A 21,434-nucleotide genomic window follows, 5' to 3' on the forward strand; every position below is an offset into this window, starting at 1 on the left:
CTAAAAACTGCTGGCCTTGACAAGGACGCAGGCAAGAGTAAGACAGGTTTCAGGGCAGGAAAGAGGAGAACCTGGGGATGACCTCCTGAGGGAAGCGGGCCTCCCCGTCCAGGGGCTCCCCTGGCCCGCCTGCCAGGGAGACTGAGGCACACGGAGGGACCTGCGGCCGGGGCACCCCTGGACACTGCTCACGCCGAGGCAAAGCTTTGGGAAAACGCCCAACATAAGCGAGAAAGCAGTCCGAGGCTCTAACACCATAACCTAAGAGCCGGCCCGGGCAGGCCCCATCCCGAAAACGCACACGGGGAAACACAGCCATCAGGAGGCAGACTGCACGCTTCTCCGGTTTGACCTGAGAGGATCTGCAGTAAGAAAACTCACAGCTGGAAGGAACATCAACTCCGCAACTGACGACTCGACACCTACTGTCCAAGGTCAAGGAGAGAGGCAGTCCCCAGCTGCCTACCTTTCTGCTCCAGGATGACAGACACCACGTCCGGATGGTTGTAGGCAATCGCCATGTGCAATGGGGTCTGCAGGTAGACGCCGTCCCCTGAGCCGGCCGGGGACGCGGCCTCCTCGGTCTGCAGGTTGGGGTTGGCCCCCTGCTGCAGGAGCTCCGCGGTGAGGCTGGCCAGCCCGTGCCGACAGGCCGTGTGCAACGGGGTTTCTCCCTGGACGGAAGCAAACGGCCCACTCAGGGCACACTCATGCCGGGGGTTTCCGTCAGAGGGCTGAAGACAGCCTGTGTGCCGAGACCCAGGTCCCCGGGGCAGCCACAGCCCCGGGCCCATCCTGTCACCAGCTGTGACTCCTCACACACCTGGTCTGTCCCTCCCATCCCTATGCCATCACCCTTTGGTTCTTTAATGTCTTCCCCTGTGCCCTCCAAACAGCCTTGTGCTTCCTGTTGTCCGATGACCTTCTTAATCAGCCACCCTTCACTCTGTGTTTGTAACTCTCTTGCTAATTATAGACACAACTAATTAAACGACAGCAACAGACGACCTCCAAGCGCCACTGAAACAAGCCCCACGGAGGCTGGAAGAGCCGGAACAACAGCCCTGCGGTGACAGAGCCACCAGTCTGACCACCAAGCCCCCGTGGCCCCCCCTTCCCCACCGGTTTTTCCGACCGGCTCACGTCAGCCCCATCTTGAACTCTCATCAAGACCTCCTTCTCGCACTTCTTAAAACTGAAAACATTTCAGGCTGGCCTTACACATACTTGATTCCATATTCAAAAGGACAGGAACGTATGTGACAAGTTTCCTCTCGTGCCCTGCCCCCACTGCCCAACTATCCCCCCCTAAAGAACATCATGGAAATCACTGTCCCCAAGGCAGTCCCTCCTCCTGGCAAAATCCTCTCTCCCTCTGTGGGCCCAAGAGCTTCCCCACCTCTGCGGCCCCTGCTTCTGAAAGCCACAGCCGGTAGGAGTGCAATTCTGCAACTCCTCTGCACGCGGTCTCTGTGTCGCCAGATTCAGCGTCTGAGGTCAGGACAGGTCGTTCCTGGTCCAGATGACTCTCAGGGGCCCCGGCCTCGACTTCAGCGGTGCGCCCGGCCCACCAGCCTCCCAGTTGGCTCTCTCAACTCAAATGACCACGCCGCCAGTCTACTCAAAACCCTTCGCGTGGGTCTTCTCTTCCCACAGGATTAAGTCCAAAGAACTCAACCAGCGTTCCAGACCCTTCTCCGATGTCACGCTCACTTCACTTGCTTTCAAGGCGGGTCTCTCCTGGCGCATCTTAGGGTTCTCCCAGTTTTGCTACGAAGGGCACCAGACAAGGGACAGCTGGCAGACCGTGTGAGCTCCAGAAAGGATTTTGTAAAGCTGGGGCACAGGGCATGACTGTGCTATCAGGAGTGGACAGCAGGCACATGACGATGCAGGAAGAGACAGAGACACAGAGACACATGATGGCAGAAGCAAAGTCAAGAAGGCCACCACTGCACTCGGACACGCCATGCGGCTGGAGAGCAGGCTGTGTGCAGATGCAGGGGCACAGGGGTGAGCAGGTTTAATGGTGGGGGGAGCGGGCTGCCATCTCCCTGTGCTTCGAGACACCTCGGTGGGTCTCCCGTTCAGGCCGACTGCCCGTTGCCTTCCCGGCGCAGCTAAGACCACATGCACCCTTCCGCCCTGGACCCGAGTCTTAATGCCGGCTCCGTTGTCGACAGCCACGGAGCCTCTTGGAACCTCAATGTTCTCTGCCCTGAAATGAGGGATTTGTGGGTGCCAAAAACGTCCAGATCCACTCTCAGATTAAAAGGGCTGATATCCCCAAAGCTCTTAACACAAAGTAGACACGAAATAAATGTGACCTCACGGACAAGCACAGCCTCCCTACATGAAAATGGCAAAGTGAAAATAACATCACGTGGTCTCCAGCGTCCCAGAGAGCGTGCTAATCCGCACCCCGTGACATCAGCATGAAGCCCACCTCACAAATGAGGAAACAGAAGCTCACAAAGCCTAAGATCACGCAGGGCAAGATGAAAAGGGGCCTCACCCCGAGGCCCTGTTGCGAGCAGAGTGTGCGGTCCCACCCCGAGACGCAGACTAAACCTGCACTCACAGAGCAGACTCCAAACGCAAAGCGCGTAAATAACGGAGACGCATTTGTGGCCAGTTTCTGTGCACGCGTCTGTTACTCTCTACTAGACCACCAGGTCCACAGGATCTACTTTAGGACCAGACGTTCCACAAATGCTTAGCAAACGGCTGCTGAATGAATCAACCAACCAATATTTGGGGATAAAACACCTGTTTCACCCTGGCTTTTTCACCAAGTGCATGTAACACAAACTAAAAAACAGAAGCTTTTTTTCCCTACACATCCACCACTGCCACTCCTTCCACAGACCACAGGGCTGCAGCGTCACACTTACCCACTTGTTTCTGTGGTTGACGTGGGCTCCACTGGTTGCCAGGAAAAGAGCCGCTGCCTCGTTCCCTGCTTCGGCCGCCCGCTGTAGTAAGCAGTTCCCTGGGAGACAACGGACAGAGACACAAGCCCTTCCTCGCCACCTTCCACAACTGACGAGCCCACGTGGGAAGTCCACACAGGCCCCCTCTACAGGTGGACGCAGACACCGCACGGGCCTGGGAGGAGCAGAGGCTTGGTCTGGCCGTCAGGAGACGTTCATTCTTCCCAGAGCTGTCCTCCAGACGCCACCAGGACCAGAGGGAAGCTACGTCTCCCGCCAAGGTCTCAACAGCAACGCTCCTGACGTTTTGGGCTAGGTAGAGCTCTTTGTTGTCAGGGGTCTGTCCGGCACGCTGTCCGACAACTAGACCTTGCTGTAATACGGCATCCCCGACCTTGCTGTAATTGGCAAACATGTCTACAGATGTCGCCAAATGTCTGGGGGAGGGGGGGGCAGCTGTCTGGGAACCTCTGGGCTTAGAATGACCACTCTGAAGACCTCGTGAGCTGATGTTCTACCAGAAAACGTCCTTTCATTCCTAAGGCCCTAAACGTATTTGTTCTTGGCTTAGAAATGTTTTGTTTAGCATTGTCTTATAAACAAGAATCTTAGAAAGAAGCAAAATTCTCTTCTTCTTTCCCTCGTGAAATGGTTTTAGTCCCAAGGCAGTGTCTCTCTGTTAAAATCCTCTTCCTTGTTGGATAAATACAAAGTATCATGTTCTACAGCTATGCTCTTTGAATTTTTTTTTTTTAATATGTATTTATTTTTGAGAGAGAAAGGGACAGGGAGAGCGCGAGTGGGGGAGGGGCAGAGAGAGAGAGGGAGACAGAGGATGTGAAGCAGGCTCCAGGCTCTGTGCCTACAGCAGTGAGCCCAATGCGGGGCTCGAACACACAGACTGTGAGATCATGACCCGAGCTGAGGTCAGACACTTAACCAACTGAGCCACTCAGGTGTCCCAAGCTATGCTAGTTGAAAACTCAAATTAAACTCCAGGACTAAAAATAGGTAAAGAAATGGGACACTGTTTTCATGCTGTTTTCCCTTCTCTCTCAGGGAGAGTGTGACTCCACCCCAGGCATGAGCCATCCTAACTCAGAGACCCCAACAAGCGCCCTGTAGTCCTTCTGGCACACACAAGACGTAAACATGGCCTCCCTATCGAACAAAGATGACCTTCGACTGCTAACACACAAGAAATGCTGAGGAACAGTGGACTAAGGGCAGCCATTCTATGCATACTGAAAAATGGAACAAAGGAAAAATAACCCTGAACCTGTACTAAAACTCAAAGAATAAAGTGTTGACAGAACTAGCAAGACAACAGATAAACCCATACTCACAATGAAGAATTTCAATATATTCCCAAAATTGGTAGGTCAAGCAGTCCAAAAGTTAGTCAGTTACTGTGTATGACTCACACAGCATGATGAACAAGCCTGATGCACGCACATAAACACAGCACGGTGCACCCACAATGAAAAGATGCTTCTCTCCAAGTACACATCACGCTTCTGTAAAAACCAGATCTGTACGAACCTAACGTTCAAGTCCTAAATATCAAAGAACCGATTTATTATACAATGCGATGCTCCGATTAAATCAGAAATCAGTAGGATGCCTGGGGGGCTCAGTCAGTGAAGCACCCGACTTCGGCTCAAGTCACGATGTCACGGTTCGTGGGGTCGAGCCCCGCGTCGGGCTCTGTGCTGAGGGCTTGGAGCCTGGAGCCTGCTTCGGATTCTATGTCTCCCTCTCTTTCTGCCTCTCCCCCTGGTTGTGGATGTGCACACTTTCTCTCTCCCTCTCTCTCTCAAAAATAAATTAACTTAAAAAAAAAAAAAATCTTTCATTTGACCTTTCGTTAAATTATTAACTTCTTTCAGGGAAAGGGCTGTTTAATATCCATCTTTTCTTGGCCAGTTTCCCTCATCAGTGGCACCTACGCATGCTTTATACATTGCAATGTTGGTCACAGTGGGATCCTTCTCCTTAAAAATCCCCATAATTTATTTAGTCAAATCAAGAAGTATTCCATTAAAACAGTGGTTCTCAAAGTGTGATCTCAGGGTTCCTAGGGGTTCCTGCGCGTCTTCCGGGAGGTCCGTGAGGTCAAAACTATTTCTGTGACAACCACCCCTGACATTTGCTCGTCCCCCTGCACTGACGTCTGCACTGCTGATGGTCAAACTGGACCCGAACACAAATAAAGGAGGGGCCCCAAATGTAGCAGCAGTCCCTGGGTGACTACCACAGACCCCATCAAAACGAGAGCACCTGCACTCAGGGTGGCCCTTGACGAGGCAGTAAAAATTACTGAAGTTCTTCAATTTCAACAACGAGCGCCTGTTCGCAATCCCTGTGACAAAATCATGAGGGTGCAGGGAGTTGCATCCGCCCCGTGTGACGAAGTACAGGAGCCTCGAGGAAAAGCCCAGAACCACTGCCTGGGCTGCGACACTGAAGTTTTCCTCAGGCTACACCAGCTTTTGTGAAAGAATGACTGATGAGCAAACCATGCTTACCCAAACAGGAGTGTCGGACGTTTTGCTGAAAACGAACAAAGTGTGCTTTTCTCTTTAAGGAAACGATTGGCAGTATTTGTACCAAATGATAAAAGTTGACCTTGCAAGTGAATATTAGAATTTTGGAAACCTTTTATCCAAAACTGCTACTTTGACAGCTTCTCAACACTGGAATACCTTCCTGATGAGATCGATAGTGATATCAGTAAACGTGATTCTAAAATAAAGATTTGGAAGATCTGCTCAAGTCAGCAAACCAGAATTTTTCAAATAATTAAATCATGACGTTTATAAAATCACATATGGAGAAAAGGTCCATCCAAAGCACAAGTGAACCATGGATTTTAACTTAAGAGCCAGAAAAGTTCATTGATCTGGTTTCAGATTCTACACTGCAGTTAACTTCACACTCACTGGGGATCTCTGCTCGCCGCAGAACTAAAGAAATCCGTCCACAATGATCTGAGAAGGCTCCAAAATACGCCACCCTTCTCCACCTACATTGACTGTGGGAGGGTATGTTTTCTTCACACACTTTACCCAAAACAACACACGTCCAAAGGCGGAAACGATGCAGATATAAGAAGCCAGTCACTGTTTTCTTTTGAACGTTATTCTTCATAAAAAATGCTCTATGCTAAACATACAATAGTTTATTATTTTCTAACTTAATACAACTTTTAAAATTTTCTCAGTTTTAATTCTAGCATGTTAAATATCAAAGCTACAACCCACTGAAACCAAAGCTCTTTGGGCTCTAATTTCTAAGAGTGTAAAAGGAGTTCTGAGACTCACCGGACCAAACAAATGGAAGTGTTTCTGCTTAACCGACCTGCAGTCTGGCTAAACTTCTTTTCTTTTATCTTATTTTTTAATGTTTATTTATTTATTTACAGAGAGAGAGAGAGAGAGAGAGAGAGAGAGGGAGAGACAGAGCGTAAGCAGAGGAGGGGAAGAGAGAGAGAGAGGGAAACGCAGAATCCGAAGCAGGCTCCAGGCTCTGAGCTGTCAGCACAGGGATTGATGCGGGGCTCGAACCCACGAACCCTGAGATCATGACCTGAGCCGAAGGCGCCCCCTGGCTAAACTTCTTTTTTTTTTTTTTTTAATTTTTTTTTAACGTTTATTTATTTTTGAGACAGAGAGAGACAAAGCATGAACGGGGGAGGGTCAGAGAGAGGGAGACACAGAATCTGAAACAGGCTCCAGGCTGTCAGCACAGAGCCCGACGCGGGGCTCGAACTCATGAAACCGTGAGACCACGGCCTGAGCCAGTCGGCCGCTTAACCGACTGAGCCACCCAGGCGCCCCCTGGCTAAACTTCTTAAAGCATAAGATGACACAAAAACAACCTGGGCCTTTGCTGTGGTTGCAAGCACAACCTCACTCACACCAGCACACCATTCGGCTGCTCAGTTTCTGGCGGAAGGGCTGGCGTGACGCCTCGTGGCCCCTCCAGCCCCGAGCCCAGCCCTGGGGCCCACGCTCTACCTGTCGCGGCGTCGGGCGCGTTGGTGTTGCTGCCGCGCTGGATGAGTCTCGCCGCAAAGCTGTTTTCGTCAAACGACGTCCCATTCAGCACCGGGAGGTCCTCGAAGGGGTTCACCGAGTGGTCGGGAGACACCGTGACGTACTGCACCGCGAGCCACAGGGCGGTGCTGCCCTCGTGGTCCTTCAGCTCCAGGTCCAGCCTGGAAGAGGGAAGCGACGTGACGGCAAACGTCGCCTCCGCCCGACACCGCGCTGCCAACAGCCTCGTTCTCTCCTCACGCACATCTCGAATGACAATTTTTTACTCTGCTTTTACTTAACGCACAACGCTAGACGGCGAAGACGCTTGAAGGGAATTCCTTCCACTCACGACCCCCCCCCCCCCCACCGTCTTCTCGATGCCGTTGGTGCGTACCGTTTGCACTGCAGCAACTGACTGAATACGAGTTCGTTCCTCGCCATGATGCACAGGTGTAAGGGGGTCCTACGGGGGGAAAGGAGAGGGGTCAACGCAGAAACGGGCTCCGTGCAGGAGAACCCCAGGCCGGACCACCACCAGCAGGAACCCCACATTCCTCCAACAGCGTGCCTTTGCGCCTCGGCAAACGGCCTTCCAAAATCACGACTAAGTGTCAGAGGACGAAAATGGTTCTGTTTCTTTGTCACCATTCAGTCAGCAGCCAGAAGGACAAGAATCGACAGAAGGAAGAGACAGAAAACATTGTCCCGTTAAACGCTGGCGCTCACTACCCGTGTTCTCACACCAGCAGTTTCTGGCACACGTACGCGTGTTTTCCCCACCTACCCTCCACAATTCTGAAAAGCAATGCCTTTCCTCCTGTAACTCTTTTCCACACAAGCACAGTCAGAGCAGCAACAGGCCGGAATCCCAGGCCAGGACGGATTAAAGCGGCTTCTTTTTAGCCCTCGAGTGCCCTGAAGGGGACCCGCTGCTGGCACCTGTCCCAGAGGCCCGGCCACCAGACTCACCGTGGCTGGGGAAAGTCAACGTCAAGAATCAACACAAGAACAAAAGGATGCAGTCATCTGGGGAAACAGAGTAGTTATCAAATGATGCTGAGAGTTCACGAGACCCACGTTACTTGAGTGTGAGATCCGTCACACGCGTTTTCCTGTTCTGCTGTGTGCCACGCTGCATGAGGCAGATACAGGCACCAGAGGGGAAAACCCCACAATGTGACCTCCCGGAAACACTGGGGACGGCTGTGAGATGGGGCACATCCCCCTCCGAGCGCCCCCGCCAGTTCTGACCCAGGTGCCAGCAAAGGGTGCCCACGGAGGAGCTGGACCAGTGACCCCTGCAAATCCATGGACCTCGGTTCCCAGCATGGAAACAATGTCCCCAGACGCCTCTGGGCTTTGTCAAGCCTCTCATCTGCCTAATACACCAACGTCTGGGACTTCCACGAACACCAGATTAAATAGCGAGCCCGTCTGCTCGTCACGCGCCGCCATAAGATACTGTTCTGGAAACAGCGCTAAGAGCAGCCCGATGACCCCACTAACCTGCCCTTGCTGTCTTGCATGTTGGGGTTGGCACCGGCCTGCAGAAGGGCCTCTGCGATCTGGGCCATCTCCGACATCACGTCCGCGGAGTGTTTCTTTGAACTGTACAACGCCACGAGGTGCAACGGTGTCTCCTGGGCACCCAACGTGGCGGCATTGACCAGGGCCCCGTTCTTAATGAGGAAGGTGGCAGCAAAGAGATCTCCTTGAAAAGAAACAACAGAAAAAATGGTTACACACGACAACGCCAGGGCGAGCTACTCTGCCCAACACCCCTCGGAAAGTCAGGAACCGCAAAGAAGAGGGACCACCGGGCATGTCTACGCAGAACCTTCAAGATCACAAAGTCACCTGCTTGAATTCCTGAGGACCCGCTGTCATCTGCAGCCCCCTACCTCTCACCACCACCCCAGTACTCCAGGCTTCCAGGCACAGAGGCCGCTCCTGATCACCACCTCTCGGACAGGGTTTCTAGATGCCTCAACACGATCCGTGTCGCTCCCTTATCTCCTGAGCACAGTCTTACCGCCAGCGTGCTGTCCTCGCGCACGGGTTCCTGTCCAGAGTACGACCACACCTCGCTGACTGCTACCACGCACATTTTTAAAATCTTCTCAATTTGTGACATACACACATAACAGTCTCAACAAGAAGTTTTCAACTAAATATCTGGACAAATAATCTGCACACATTGCTGTTTATAAGAACTTCACTTGGTAAACTAAACGGTTGTAAAAACAAAACTTCTTCCTAAGTCCCCTCCATCACCTTAATTCTTGGAGAATCTATAGGCAGGGAAGTCTGCCTAGAGCAACGTACAAATCCCAAATGAAGTCTGAATAACTTCTGCAGAATCCAGCAAGTCCAACAGCTCCAACTGCTCACTGTCTCTGACTATGCAGCGCTCGGTGGGAGGAAAAACAGAAACTACTTCGACATCCTGACAAAAGGCCAAGAGTTAAGTTTACGGAAAGATATTAAAGGTATACAATCCTGAAAATACACGGGGACCTTCAGAACCAAGCAATCTGACAAGTGGCAATTTAATGTTAAAAATACTTGTGGAAAACCAGTTAAAGCAGACTTGTCTAACTTGGAAGGTGATAGGGATTAATTAAATGTGTCATAGAAGGTTACTTAAAGTTCAATTTACCTTGGATTTAGTTCCACTTACAACTTAAAACATGCAAAAACAGTCCCGATACATAAAATTAACATTCCTTAAGAAAATAAGGCACGAATGGCAGCGCATCCTAAGGCAATGAACTGTGAACAGAGGAATCACCCAGTTACAAATGCGCTGTGCTCGCACTGAGGCTTCTGTCTAGCTGCAGTGGGAGGCGGTGGTTTCTTCTGGGGTCTGCAGGCAGTGCCCCCATGAGCCAACCCCTCCCGGGACAGGCCAGACCTAACTTCCGGGCGTGCCGCAGCACTTAGCTAAGTCATGCCAAGGATTCAGAGGTACTTTCTGTAGATTCTGTCTCCACTCAAGGTCTACAGGATGAATTTCGTACAAATCACATCCTTCTTCAGCTGGAAGATCCCCAAAACGCACAACAACCCCCCAGGTTCATCTGGCGCCCTGACGGCCTGCAGTACTGGAGTCTGCTGGCAGTCTTGGGTTGGACACCAGGCTGTGGAAGGCGTTATGGAACTTCTTCACTATACACGTCATTGGCGATGGTGCTCTTTCCACAGCTGACCTCTTTTTGTCTTTGCAGCCAGACACGTGCACCTGTCCCTGAATCTGTTAGTGCTGCAGATGTGGGCTCCTTTGAATCACAACTTCTACGTGACGATTTTCTCTCACAAAGTCACTCACGAGAAGTTTTCTTTGATATCCGGCAACATCATCCACCGACTTCAACTGTACTTCTGCGTCTCAACATCTAGCACGGGGGTTGGCATTTCTGGAGTGGCAAAGCTCTCATGTCTGTTATCTGTGTTCCTAAGCTCATTTTCATCTGCAGGTAGGGGTTTCCTCTGGTCTTCAGCGGACATGGAATTTCAAAATCAGCTCGTTTTCAGCACCTCTCATCTGTTCTGTCCCTTCTTCCAAGGGCCCAATTTGCTGAAGAATGTGAGTGCTGGTGTGGAGGTGGTCAGGCCCCCACAGGCCCCTGAGATGCTCACCGGTCCACGTCTGACTTATCCTTGCAATTGCCACTGTCTTATACAAAACAGGCACCAGGGAAGTGTTTGGGAAGAAAACCAATCGACTGGCTCTGATTCCCATCAATTATGACTTCAGGTTAACTTAAGATTTCTCTAACCAGCCCCTTCTTTTTTTTTCCTGGCATCTAGAGGTAAGTGCAATCTTTACCAAAGTCACACACAAAAAGGACCACAAATCAGATTTCTTCACAACAGGATACCGGTAGAGGTGTGAAAGCAACTGATTTGCATATCGGGGGGGGGGGGGAGACTGGGTCGGACTTTGCTGTTTATAGATACATATACACAGCGGGCTTCCGGTAGGCTCTGACAGGGGGAGCAGCCCCCACAGGGATTCAGTCTAAGACAGAATGTATACAAATATTAACAACAGAATACAATATCCTAGAGAAAGCCACCTATATTCTGGAAGTGGAAAGAAAATTCGGGACTGTTGGGACAGAGAGACCTGAAAAGACCGATGTACACGATGCTGGGGGAGAAGTGTGGCTTTTCACACCTTTGAGCTCAGCACAGATTCCAAACGGAGAGAGAAGCACAGGAAAGCTAAGACCCCACAGGCTGATACAAAACTTACAACACACGGTGGAATACACACCGGGCAAGCATGCCCCCTGAAACAAGGGTCCAGGACTGCCGCTCAACAGCTGGACAGGGATGGATAAAAAGACACCAAAACTTTATATCGTTAAGCCCTCTTAAAAGAATTATAGCTTTTAAGTTAATTTATTAATAAGAGCCAGAGATTTTTTTTTTTACTTAGACAAATATATGCACATAAATACATGCACCCCTGCTCCCCCCCAAAGTTATTTAGGAATTACTGGAAATTGAAAATCGGTGATGTTTTACATGAAAAGAAAGTCAGCCCCTGGGCACACAGCCCAGAGGGAAAAGGACAACGAAGGAGCAGAACAAAGGAGGGGGTAGGAAACACCAACAGCACCATTTACAGTTTCTGTCGGTAAGAAAACATCTAAAACATTTTAGAAAGATTTCCATCAAAAACATTTAAAGTAAAAGCCGTTTGGTGCTCACGAGCTAGTTATCCCTACAACCTGGCTCGGCGGCATCGCCCGGCGCACGAGGAGTCACTGCGCTGACGTCCACACGAGCGTCCTCCCAACAACACCAACACCAAACTAAAATCCACATCGGTGTCTCCTTCGGTGCAGCTTCCCGGCTGGAGCCGTGTGTGCGGGGAGGGGGCCCAGGCCCTTGGGGTGCTCACACGGAGCCCCGTGCAGGGAGGAGGTCCCAGAAGCTTGCAGTGTTCCCACGGACGGCCTCACACTGCTCCCGGGAGAGGCCCCACCGTGCACGGACTACAGGCAGGGAGACAGGAGGGCCCACTCAGAAGCCCGCTGACCGGCACTGGTTCTCCGAAGGTCGATGCTGATGTTCAACAGCAAGGATCCACTTTCTGGCCCAGACCCGGCTCGTCGGAGGCGGCGGCCGCCCTCCGGCCACACGTGTGCCTCCTGTGGCCTCGTTCACAGACACTGGCTGCCCATTTCATTCTTCACAGAACTGACCGCACACATTCCAGCGGGTGTCCGGAACCAGACCCCCATCTCACACAGCAAAGCTCTTCAGGCAGATGACAGTGAACTTAGAGTAAGGTTGACAGTTGAATTTAACTACGTTGCTCAGTTCAACCACTTGGGAAGGTCCACGGACTGACAGCTGGAGCTGAAGAAGGGACAGGGACAGCCCTCCCTCGGGAACTGGAGCTGGTCCCGGCGCGCCAGTGCGCACCCTGGCAGGACGGTGCCGCGCGTGCTGGGAACACTGGAAAGCAGAAGGACTCCCACCCTGCACGTGAGGGAAAGGACACCCAGAGGGGACCAAGTGGCCCGCCCAAGGCACTGAATGAGTGCACGAGCCAGGACTGAAACCCTGGCCCACCCAAGCCCCGACGTCAGCGCTCCGCCTACCACGCCGTCCCGCCGCCCAGGGCCGGCAGCAGTGTAGACCCTCACACCCACACTGCACAGGCAACCGTTGCTTGCAGGCAACCGACCGATTCAGAGTGGAAGGTTCGTCGCCTGAAAACAAGCATCGAAAATGCACTGCCAATTCGTGGGAACTCTCACAACTAAGCAATCACCAAAGTATTTAATAACTCGTCAAAAATGTTTTCTCGTCGCACGTAAGAATTTAACTCCTTAAGAAACATAATTCTTGAGACTTTTTTTTTTTAAGTAATACGTAGATTTGTTTCCAAAATAAACATCTCAGACACTAGACGCCAGGAAAAGCTAACTCCCCACGCGGTGGGAACTCTTCCCACTGTACACACACCCAGTGTGCTAACGGCTTTGCACAGCACAGGGTGGCGCCTGGGAAATGCATCTGCCCTGGACGCGGACATAATCCCAAGAGTTCCTTCCCGACCACGAGCAACATTTTCCTCTCCATCAGCCAGCAAGCTTGACGCCCTAACGCAGGGCTTTGAGGGAGATTTAGGTTAAAACCTTTGCCCAAAAAGAGCAAAGCCACGGCTGCCTACAGGACTGTATTTGAAGAAACTACGTTCCACCAACCAGGAGCAACCTGTGAATGCGTGAGTGCATATATGTGGCAACAGTGTAACAATGAGAGTAAATACAGGAGTGACAGTGCACCAGCACGATAATAGTACAGCAACAAGGCATAATGATAAAAATGGCTGTATAGTTGGAAGGGTGAATACACAGGATTAAGATGTGGGGAAATCAGTACGTTGTCTTTTTTTTTTTTTTTTTTAATGTTTATTTATTTTGAGGGATAGAGAGAGACAGAGTGTGAGTGGGAGAGGGGCAGACAGAGGAGATACAGAATCCAAAGCAGGCTCCTGGCCTGTCAGCCAGGCACGGGGCTACAACTCATGAACCACGAGATCATGACCTGAGCTGAAGTCAGACACTTAACCGACTGAGCCCCCCAGGTGCCCCTGGTACATCCTGCCTTTGACGTCTGCATGTGAACACAAAAACAGCCATGGCCAAGTACTTCAGCCAAGTCATCTATCCCTCTACAAAATTAAGACTTGGCATTTTTGAAAGCTCTCATTCCAGGGGCGGGAACTCTGCCCCTAGACAGCTTCTCATTCTGTCAAAAACGATTACCGCAAAGGAGAGTCAAGCAGGATCCATCTGGGACTTAACAATTGATGACACCATGGGAAAAACAAAACAAAAAAGACTAATATTCTTTTTCTCTTGTAATTTAATTAAGAGTAAAGTGTTTTGATCTTCATTCTATCACTTCCATATTCTTCCCACCATTAACAACAACAGGCTCAAAATATAGCTACGATTTCAACTAACCTTCCTACGACGGAACGAAACTTTATCCCTTTGCCATGAAAGAAGTCTAAGCTGGACAAGTGAAAACTCCGAATCCAAGACTATGTTTAAACATGTGTGGTTCCGATGCTTTCCCTCTCTTCCAGCCGCAAACGCAAGCGCCACTAACGCCACCCTGGAGAAACGATACACTGAAGATGCGAACACGTCACGTGCCTACAAGGAAGGGTCCTCTGCGGCAGGGCCGACACCAGGAGAGCCCAAGAGACAAGGCGCAGCAGCAGCTTCTCCTCCCCACCGACCACAGACTCGACGTCACGAGCAGGCTGAAGCAGCATTTCGGAATGTGTGCCACAGGGGCAGAGGCTCCAAGAGTTACTTGGATCGAAGTAAACTCGCTCGCAGGGGGACACGCCTCTTCCTACCTCTTTGGATTCCTTTGTGTAACAGGCTCCAGCCATTCCTGTCCACCATGTCCACGTCGGCTCCGTGACTAACCAGCGTGGCGGCAATGCTCTCCAGTCGCCGTGACAGGGCCAGGTCCAAGGGGAGGTGTCCGTTGTGGTCCACTTCGTTCAGCTTCCCAGGGAGCTGCACAGGTAGGTTTGGAAATCAGCACCCAGCTGGCAGGCCATGCAAGCGATGTTAACGTCTCCCCACCGGACCCTTACACACCCTCTTTCACATAAATGCCAAATTTCAATGCCGTTAACTGTTCGCTCGACAAATTCCACTGAACTGACCACCTTCTGCCAGGCCTCTGAAGGGCACACGCCTTCCAGGGAGCACAGAATTAGTGGGCGTCACAGAGCGGACACAACACCATCGAAGACAACGCAGGGCCAAGAGGGAAAGGAGGACGGTGCGGGAGCAGCACAAAGGCCAGGGCAGAGGGCAGACAGGATGGGAACAGCTAACGTGCTCACAAAGACTATGGCTCCATATGGAACTCCCCTCGCAGACACGGGACACCCACGAGCCAGCACCCCTCACTGCCACCTTCGCTTCTTCATCGGGCAGTGCAGTCTGCACAGTCACAGCCCCTAGAGACGTCCACGTCCCAACCCCTGGAACCTGCATCACCGTCCGCAACAAAAGCGACTCTGCAGGTGTCACTGAGATTGAGGACCGTGGAGTGGGGACCACGTCCTGGACTACCTGTCAGATCCCACGTGTCCTTAAAAGTGAAAGAGGGGAGCGGAAGGGCAGACGAGACAGAGGTGACAGGAGGACTGGCTGTGCTGCCCCTGGCTCTGAGACGGGAGGGACGTGGTGGCCTCCAGAAGTCAGGAGGGCCCCAGGTTAAGCCAGCTGGTCCTACAACCACAAGGAAGTGAATTCTGTCAATACCCCAAACAATCAGGAAGTGGGACCCTCCCCTAGAGCCTCCTGCCGACAGCCGGGTTCGAGACAGGCAATGCCTGGACCGGGCTTCCAACCTGCAACATCTGTAGGGTAACACATCTGTCCCGCTGACCACTAGCTTGTGGCAACTGCCTGGAGCAGCAAAAGAAAACAAAGGCGGACGTGGGTGCCTGGAAGGAAGTCAGGTCCCGCTGCAGCCACCGCCTCAACACGTGGACGTGGCTCTACAAGTGGGCATGGGCAACGGCTGGAAGATTTCTGAGGAGCGTAGCAGAAAAAGCACAGACTGTGCTGAAGGGACTCCTGGGAGACACGTGCACATCAGAGAGTGCGCCGGCCGGGGAGGGCTCGGAGGGAGCAGGGGACATTCAGAGAAAAACAAGCGACGTATGGTTTTCAGAAAAGGTAGGAAAAACGGAAGAAGCGGCTACAGTACCTGTGAGTCCATTTCAATTAGATAGAGGAAGACCACATCCTCTCTCTCTACTTTGATAGCCTTATGCAACGGGTACTCAGTCTTGGATTTGATCATTTTGTACAACAACTGGGCACTCATGCTGCTGAAGTCCTCCTTCCGTAGGTCGTCCTGAGGACAGAAGGCCAGTGAAAAGCAGAACAGACCCAACAGACCAACAGCAACAACAACGGACGTTCTGACTTCCCGCGAGGGTGCTTTGCTCACAGCCCTCCATCTCTCACCCACCCAGTGGCTGGCGATAATTTCCGCACAGTAGTTCATCAGCGTGCCGGCGCTCAGCTCCTCCGCGGTCTGATAGAAGCGAATACAGTTCCTGACGTTCACCAGAGACATAACACCCTTCTCACATCTACGAGAGAATGTTAGTGATGAACAGTGTCATTGGGACAAAGAGAGTCACAAGTTAATCAACCAAAGCTGCAATCTGAGTCCTGGCCAGCCGTGTCCAATAACCCTGAAGTACAGGGAGAAGCAGAGGAGTGATGGATCGGTTCCAGCAGAGGTACTGTGTGTTAGAAGTACCAGCATCTCATTGTATCACATTGACCGTTCTGGTCAGAAGCAAAATAACCTCTAAATAGTCAACCCCAGCCCCCCAGCTGCCTCGAAAGTAATGCCATGGAACTCACTGATCATACACAGGCACCTGCAACATCACGCACTCGATGGGTCAGATTCACTCCTTTGGTATGTAACTGTGTTGTGTGGACCTGCGCGCAGTTCCCACCAGCACATCTCCGTTACACAACCAGCAAGGCTTAGGATTAGCTGCAGACATGAGCTCTAGGCCTCGATAAGGATCTCCTGGAAGTCCCCCCTCCCAGAGGTGAACTATATGGTATGTGAAGTATCACTCGATAAAGCTGCTTTAAAAAAAGTTTTTTTAACATTTACTGATTTTTGAGAGGCAGAGACAGTGTGAGTGGGGGAGGGGCAGAGAGAGAGGGAGAGACAGAATCCGAAGCAGGCTCCAGGCTCCGAGCTGTCAGCGCAGAGCCCGATGCAGGGCTCAAACTCAGGGACCGGGAGATCGTGACCTGAGCCGAAGCTGGACGCTCAACCGACTGAGCCACCCAGGCGCCCCTCGATAAAGCTGCTTTTCACAACCCCACTTACCAAATGGATCCCGCAGGGGCACCTGGGAGGCTCAGTGGGTTAGGCATCCAGCTCTTGATTTCAGCTCAGGTCACGATCTCATGGTTTTTGAGTTTGAGCCCCAGGTCAGGTTCCACACTGCAGGTGCGGACCCTGCTTGGGATTCTCTCTCTTTACCCTTCCCGCCCCCACGCACGTGCACTCTCTCTCTCCCAAAAATAAATACACACACACAGACAAAAATGGATCATGTATGTAGACAACTGAGTTTCATCAAGTACAACCTAGTCCACCCACAGAACACTGCAGTATACACACAATACACCCATATTATACACACAGTACACACGCGGTTCACACACAGTATACCCACAGGACACACGCAGTACACATGTGGTACACACAGTGTATATGTAGTACAGAGTACACACGCAGTATACATGCAGTACACACCCAGTACACACAGTACACAGTACACACGCGGTACACACGCGGTACACATAGCACACCCAGAGTACACCCAGAGTACACCCAGTACACACAGTACATACGCAGTACACACAGAGTACACACATGCTACACATGCAGTACACACAGTACATCCAGAGTACATCCAATACACATGCAGCACACACAGTACACACGCAGTATACACGCCATACACACATGGTACACACACAGTACATACAGTATACAGTACACACACGGTACACACGCGGTACACACAGCACACCCAGAGTACACCCATAGTACACACATGCTACACCCATAGTACACCCAGTACACACCCAGTACACACAGTACATACGCAGTACACACAGAGTACACACATGCTACACATGCAGTACACACAGTACATCCAGAGTACATCCAATACACATGCAGCACACACAGAGTACACCCAGCACACACACAGTACACAAAAATACACACAGTACACACACATTGCACCCGTAGTACACACAGTACACAGTACACACACAGCACACGCAGCCCACGCAGCACACACACAGTACACACAGTATACAGTACACCCAATACACATGCAGCACACACAGTACACACGCAGTATACACGCCGTACACACACGGTACACACGCGGTACACACACAGTACACAGTACACACTGTGTACTGAAGGAAGGAGGAAGGAATGAGGAACGATCTCGCAGTCCTTCTCCATCCAGTAGTCGACGCAGGCGCCTGTTTCGTTCCAAGACCAGCGCTCGAGTCCTTTGTTTCCAAGAGACACGATGACTTGGTGGAAAGAAGCATCTCCCCTCCAGGCACCCGGGCACTTCGTAAGCCCAACTGTCACGGCACCTAAGCAAGTTACCGCGATGAGCAACCGCGCTTCTCTGTGAGCCGCTAGCCACCGTCTGTGCCGTGTCTGCCAGTGCCCGTCCCACCTCAGCAAGGTCTGACCTGGCCGTGAAATCAGAGTGCCCCGGGGGCAAAGTCCTCTGTGGCGCACGCATGGAACCTCTCGATTTTACGGCGGCAAGCACCCCGGACGGCCACTCGAACGCTCAACCTCAGGGAGCACGCGCGTTTGCAGAGCCCTTTGCAAAGCACTTTCACAGACAAATGCTGAGTCTGAAAATCCCACTCTCCCGCTTTCTACTGCCAAATGACATTTGTATCAGGGACTCAAATGCGTCTCGTGGACACTGACGTTTCCTTACAACTGGCAGACGCTTCATTTCCGCCTACCTCTGGGATCTCCAGAAAGCCAGCCACTATTTGGATGGCCTAGAACTAGTAACTGACATGATTTACACAGCTAAAGACCATGTTATCTTATTTAAAAATTCAGATCCTCAATGCATATCTTCTCTTGCAAAAGTACTGAGACAAACTTTCCTCCGGGGGAATTTTGTGGTTGTTAATACGTGTTTTCCATTTTACAGCACAGAAAAGGATATAGATGCAGAAAAGCAGACTATTTTTAAAGTACGAAATCAAGCATATATTCCAGCATCTCACAAACTCCTGTCTAGTTTCAGCACCACTCCCACATGCACGAATAGGAGACGTGGAAAACGTACTGACAGGAGAAACAACAAAGCACTACCTGGTGGAATTACAGGTGACTTCTATGTTTCCCAAACGACACACACTGAACTTGTATTTCAGTCAGGAAAACAATGATTATATTAACTGTCAAGTTTTGGCATATACTACGAATTCTTCCTTAAAAAAAGTATCTTTCTGATAACACTTCCCCCCAAAACTTCCTTTTCATCAAATGCGTGACAGCATTCCCAACCCTCCAAGATCCCTACGTTACAAAACCAAGCAACCGCTGCCCCACACGGAACTGCACACATTTGCGACATCCCCAATCCCTGCACTACCTGGGACGTGTGATTTCCCCTGCGCACAGCAGTGGGCGCTCTGCGACCTTTTAAGAGCCCACGCTGGACCCCACGCTTCGGAGTCTGGCAGCCCAGCCCTCCACAAAGCCACGACAGGTAAAACTCAATGCCCACATCCAACAATACAAAATTGAGCATCTGGTAATACTGATGGTAAAGAAGCCTAAGCCAGTCAATTAGCAACAAATATTTTAATTAAAGAATCTATTACACTGATTACAGTTGTCTACACTACTCCAACCCCAGGGCATTTTTATCAAAGCAATTTAATTTACAAGCAAGTTTGACAAGATCAATGGAAAAAAGCTCAGGAGATCTAGAAAACAAAAACAAAAAAAAGGATACGAATCACATTTGGTCTAGTTAAAACCATTCCCAGGTCCCCCTGAGACGCTGCAACATGCCGACAAACGGAACAGCTCTTCGCGAGGCCCCCACGGTCAGGCTGGCTTCGCTGACCTAATACCGCACGTGCCTACAAAGCCTAGACCTGTTTGGGGTTTCTAGTAACTGGACTTAGACATTAGAATGCACGTAAGCTGACCTCAGGCACCCAGGGTTAGGAGGAACCTGTGCACCAATTCGCGTGGGCAGGTGGGCCCGGAGCACCAGCCCCGCAGGGCAAACAGCAGGCTGTCAGCTAAAACCACGGCCTCGCTCACCCGGGAGAAAAGCCATTCCTGCAACCCCCAAGAGAATACACAAGCTCACTAAATGGTATAAAAGACACTCCACCAGCCAAACTGACCACCAGGGGCACATCCCCAACAGAAACTAAAACTAAAGGGCATTTTGCCTGACATCACTTGGGGTGACGTTTGTTTCCCGTTGCTCGAGAAGGCCAACTTGGGAGAGCAGCAGAGAAAATGCAACATAAAAAACACAGACTACCTCCTTGGGAACCTAAATGAAGAGCCCAAAAACACTGGCTACGAAACCGCCTGAACGGTATACTTGTGTATTAACTTAGGCATTAATGTGTTTCTTTTTTGTTTTAACGTTTTTATTTGTTTTTGAGAGAGAAAGTGAGAGCTCGCGCACGCGCGCGCACACACACACACACACACACACACACACACACACAAGCAGGGGAGGGGCAAAAAGAGGGGGACAGAGATCTGAAGCCGGCTCTGCGCTGGCAGCACAGAGCCTGACATGGGGCTCGGACTCACACACAAGCTGCAAGATCGTGACCTGAGCCGAAGTTGGACACTCAACAGACTGAGCCAGCCACCCGGGCACCCCGACTTAGGCGCTAATGTGTTTCTAACACAAGGAACATGACCAAGAACTTCACCCAAGGTCCTATATATTATTACAAAGTAGAAAAAATGTCACAGGAAGTGATACGGGAGGGAAAGCTGAGCATTTGGACACCGTAATCTCTCTCATATTCTTTACGTAATATACACACAATTATGTAATCTCAGGTTAAAAAAAAAATCAGTGAAAGGAAAGAGAATACCTACAGCTTTGGCAGAATTTAGCTTACAAGAACACAAAGCAAGGGAGGTAAAGTCCTCTCCCCACTACTGCTTTCAGAGGAACACCTTGCAAAAGTTATTTACATTAGCAGAGCTTGGCACATAATCCAAGCTCAGCCGCCACCACCACCACCGGAGGTGGTGACCGGAGGCACGTGACCAGCTCAGCCAGGACTTGCCTCTCCCTGAGGAGCTGCAGCTGAAAGCGATTAGCCAGTTTCATTAGCTCAGTGAGGAACACGTCGTCGTCTCCGAACTCCAGCTCGTCCGTGTAGACCCAGCGGAGCATCGTCCTGGTCACCTCAGGGTTAGCATCTGGGGAGGGAAAGAGAGAGGCTGAAATACAACACACCGATGGCACACTGAAGCCTTAAGCCTACTAAAGGAGGGTCCCTAAACCTTGAGGCTAATGAAGCAAATAAGGCAAATGCTGGTACCCTCCACTCAAATAAATATCATGCCGCCATCAAAAATGGCAATTAAGCATTCTGGGCAGCATCTGACTCCAGGAAAATGTTGTTTTGCGAAGGGAAGGAAGTAGGAGACGTGAACTACTAAAGATGTAAGTCAAATAAGTTGGGGAACGTATTTTAAACATATCACAAAGAGTTTACATTCCAAGAAAGATCTTACAAATAAACACGAAAAGATGGGGGTGCCTGGGTGGCTCAGTCAGTTGAGTGTCCGACTC

General features: G+C 50.9%; 1 protein-coding gene and 1 long non-coding RNA gene across 5 annotated transcripts in view; one reads left to right on the top strand and one right to left on the bottom strand.

Moving 5' to 3' along the window:
• ANKFY1 (ankyrin repeat and FYVE domain containing 1) overlaps nt 1–21,434 on the bottom strand; it is an 81,711-nt gene that overhangs the window by 18,563 nt on the left and 41,714 nt on the right. For all 4 annotated transcript variants that reach the window (XM_045487258.1, XM_045487259.1, XM_045487257.1 and 1 more), the window contains exons 4-12: nt 20,923–21,058; nt 16,013–16,136; nt 15,746–15,895; nt 14,370–14,535; nt 8,480–8,684; nt 7,368–7,436; nt 6,953–7,152; nt 2,895–2,992; nt 467–674 (exon numbers count right to left, since the gene is read on the bottom strand). In XM_045487258.1, the coding sequence (XP_045343214.1) occupies nt 467–674; nt 2,895–2,992; nt 6,953–7,152; nt 7,368–7,436; nt 8,480–8,684; nt 14,370–14,535; nt 15,746–15,895; nt 16,013–16,136; nt 20,923–21,058 (1,356 nt within the window). The remainder of the gene's footprint in view (nt 1–466; nt 675–2,894; nt 2,993–6,952; nt 7,153–7,367; nt 7,437–8,479; nt 8,685–14,369; nt 14,536–15,745; nt 15,896–16,012; nt 16,137–20,922; nt 21,059–21,434) is intronic.
• LOC123602945 lies at nt 2,992–4,325 on the top strand. The gene is made up of 2 exons (XR_006714643.1): nt 2,992–3,249; nt 3,993–4,325. It is a non-coding gene; the product is annotated as an uncharacterized LOC123602945 (long non-coding RNA).

This window comes from Leopardus geoffroyi, chromosome E1 (assembly GCF_018350155.1).
Source record: "Leopardus geoffroyi isolate Oge1 chromosome E1, O.geoffroyi_Oge1_pat1.0, whole genome shotgun sequence".
Taxonomy (NCBI): domain Eukaryota; kingdom Metazoa; phylum Chordata; class Mammalia; order Carnivora; family Felidae; genus Leopardus; species Leopardus geoffroyi.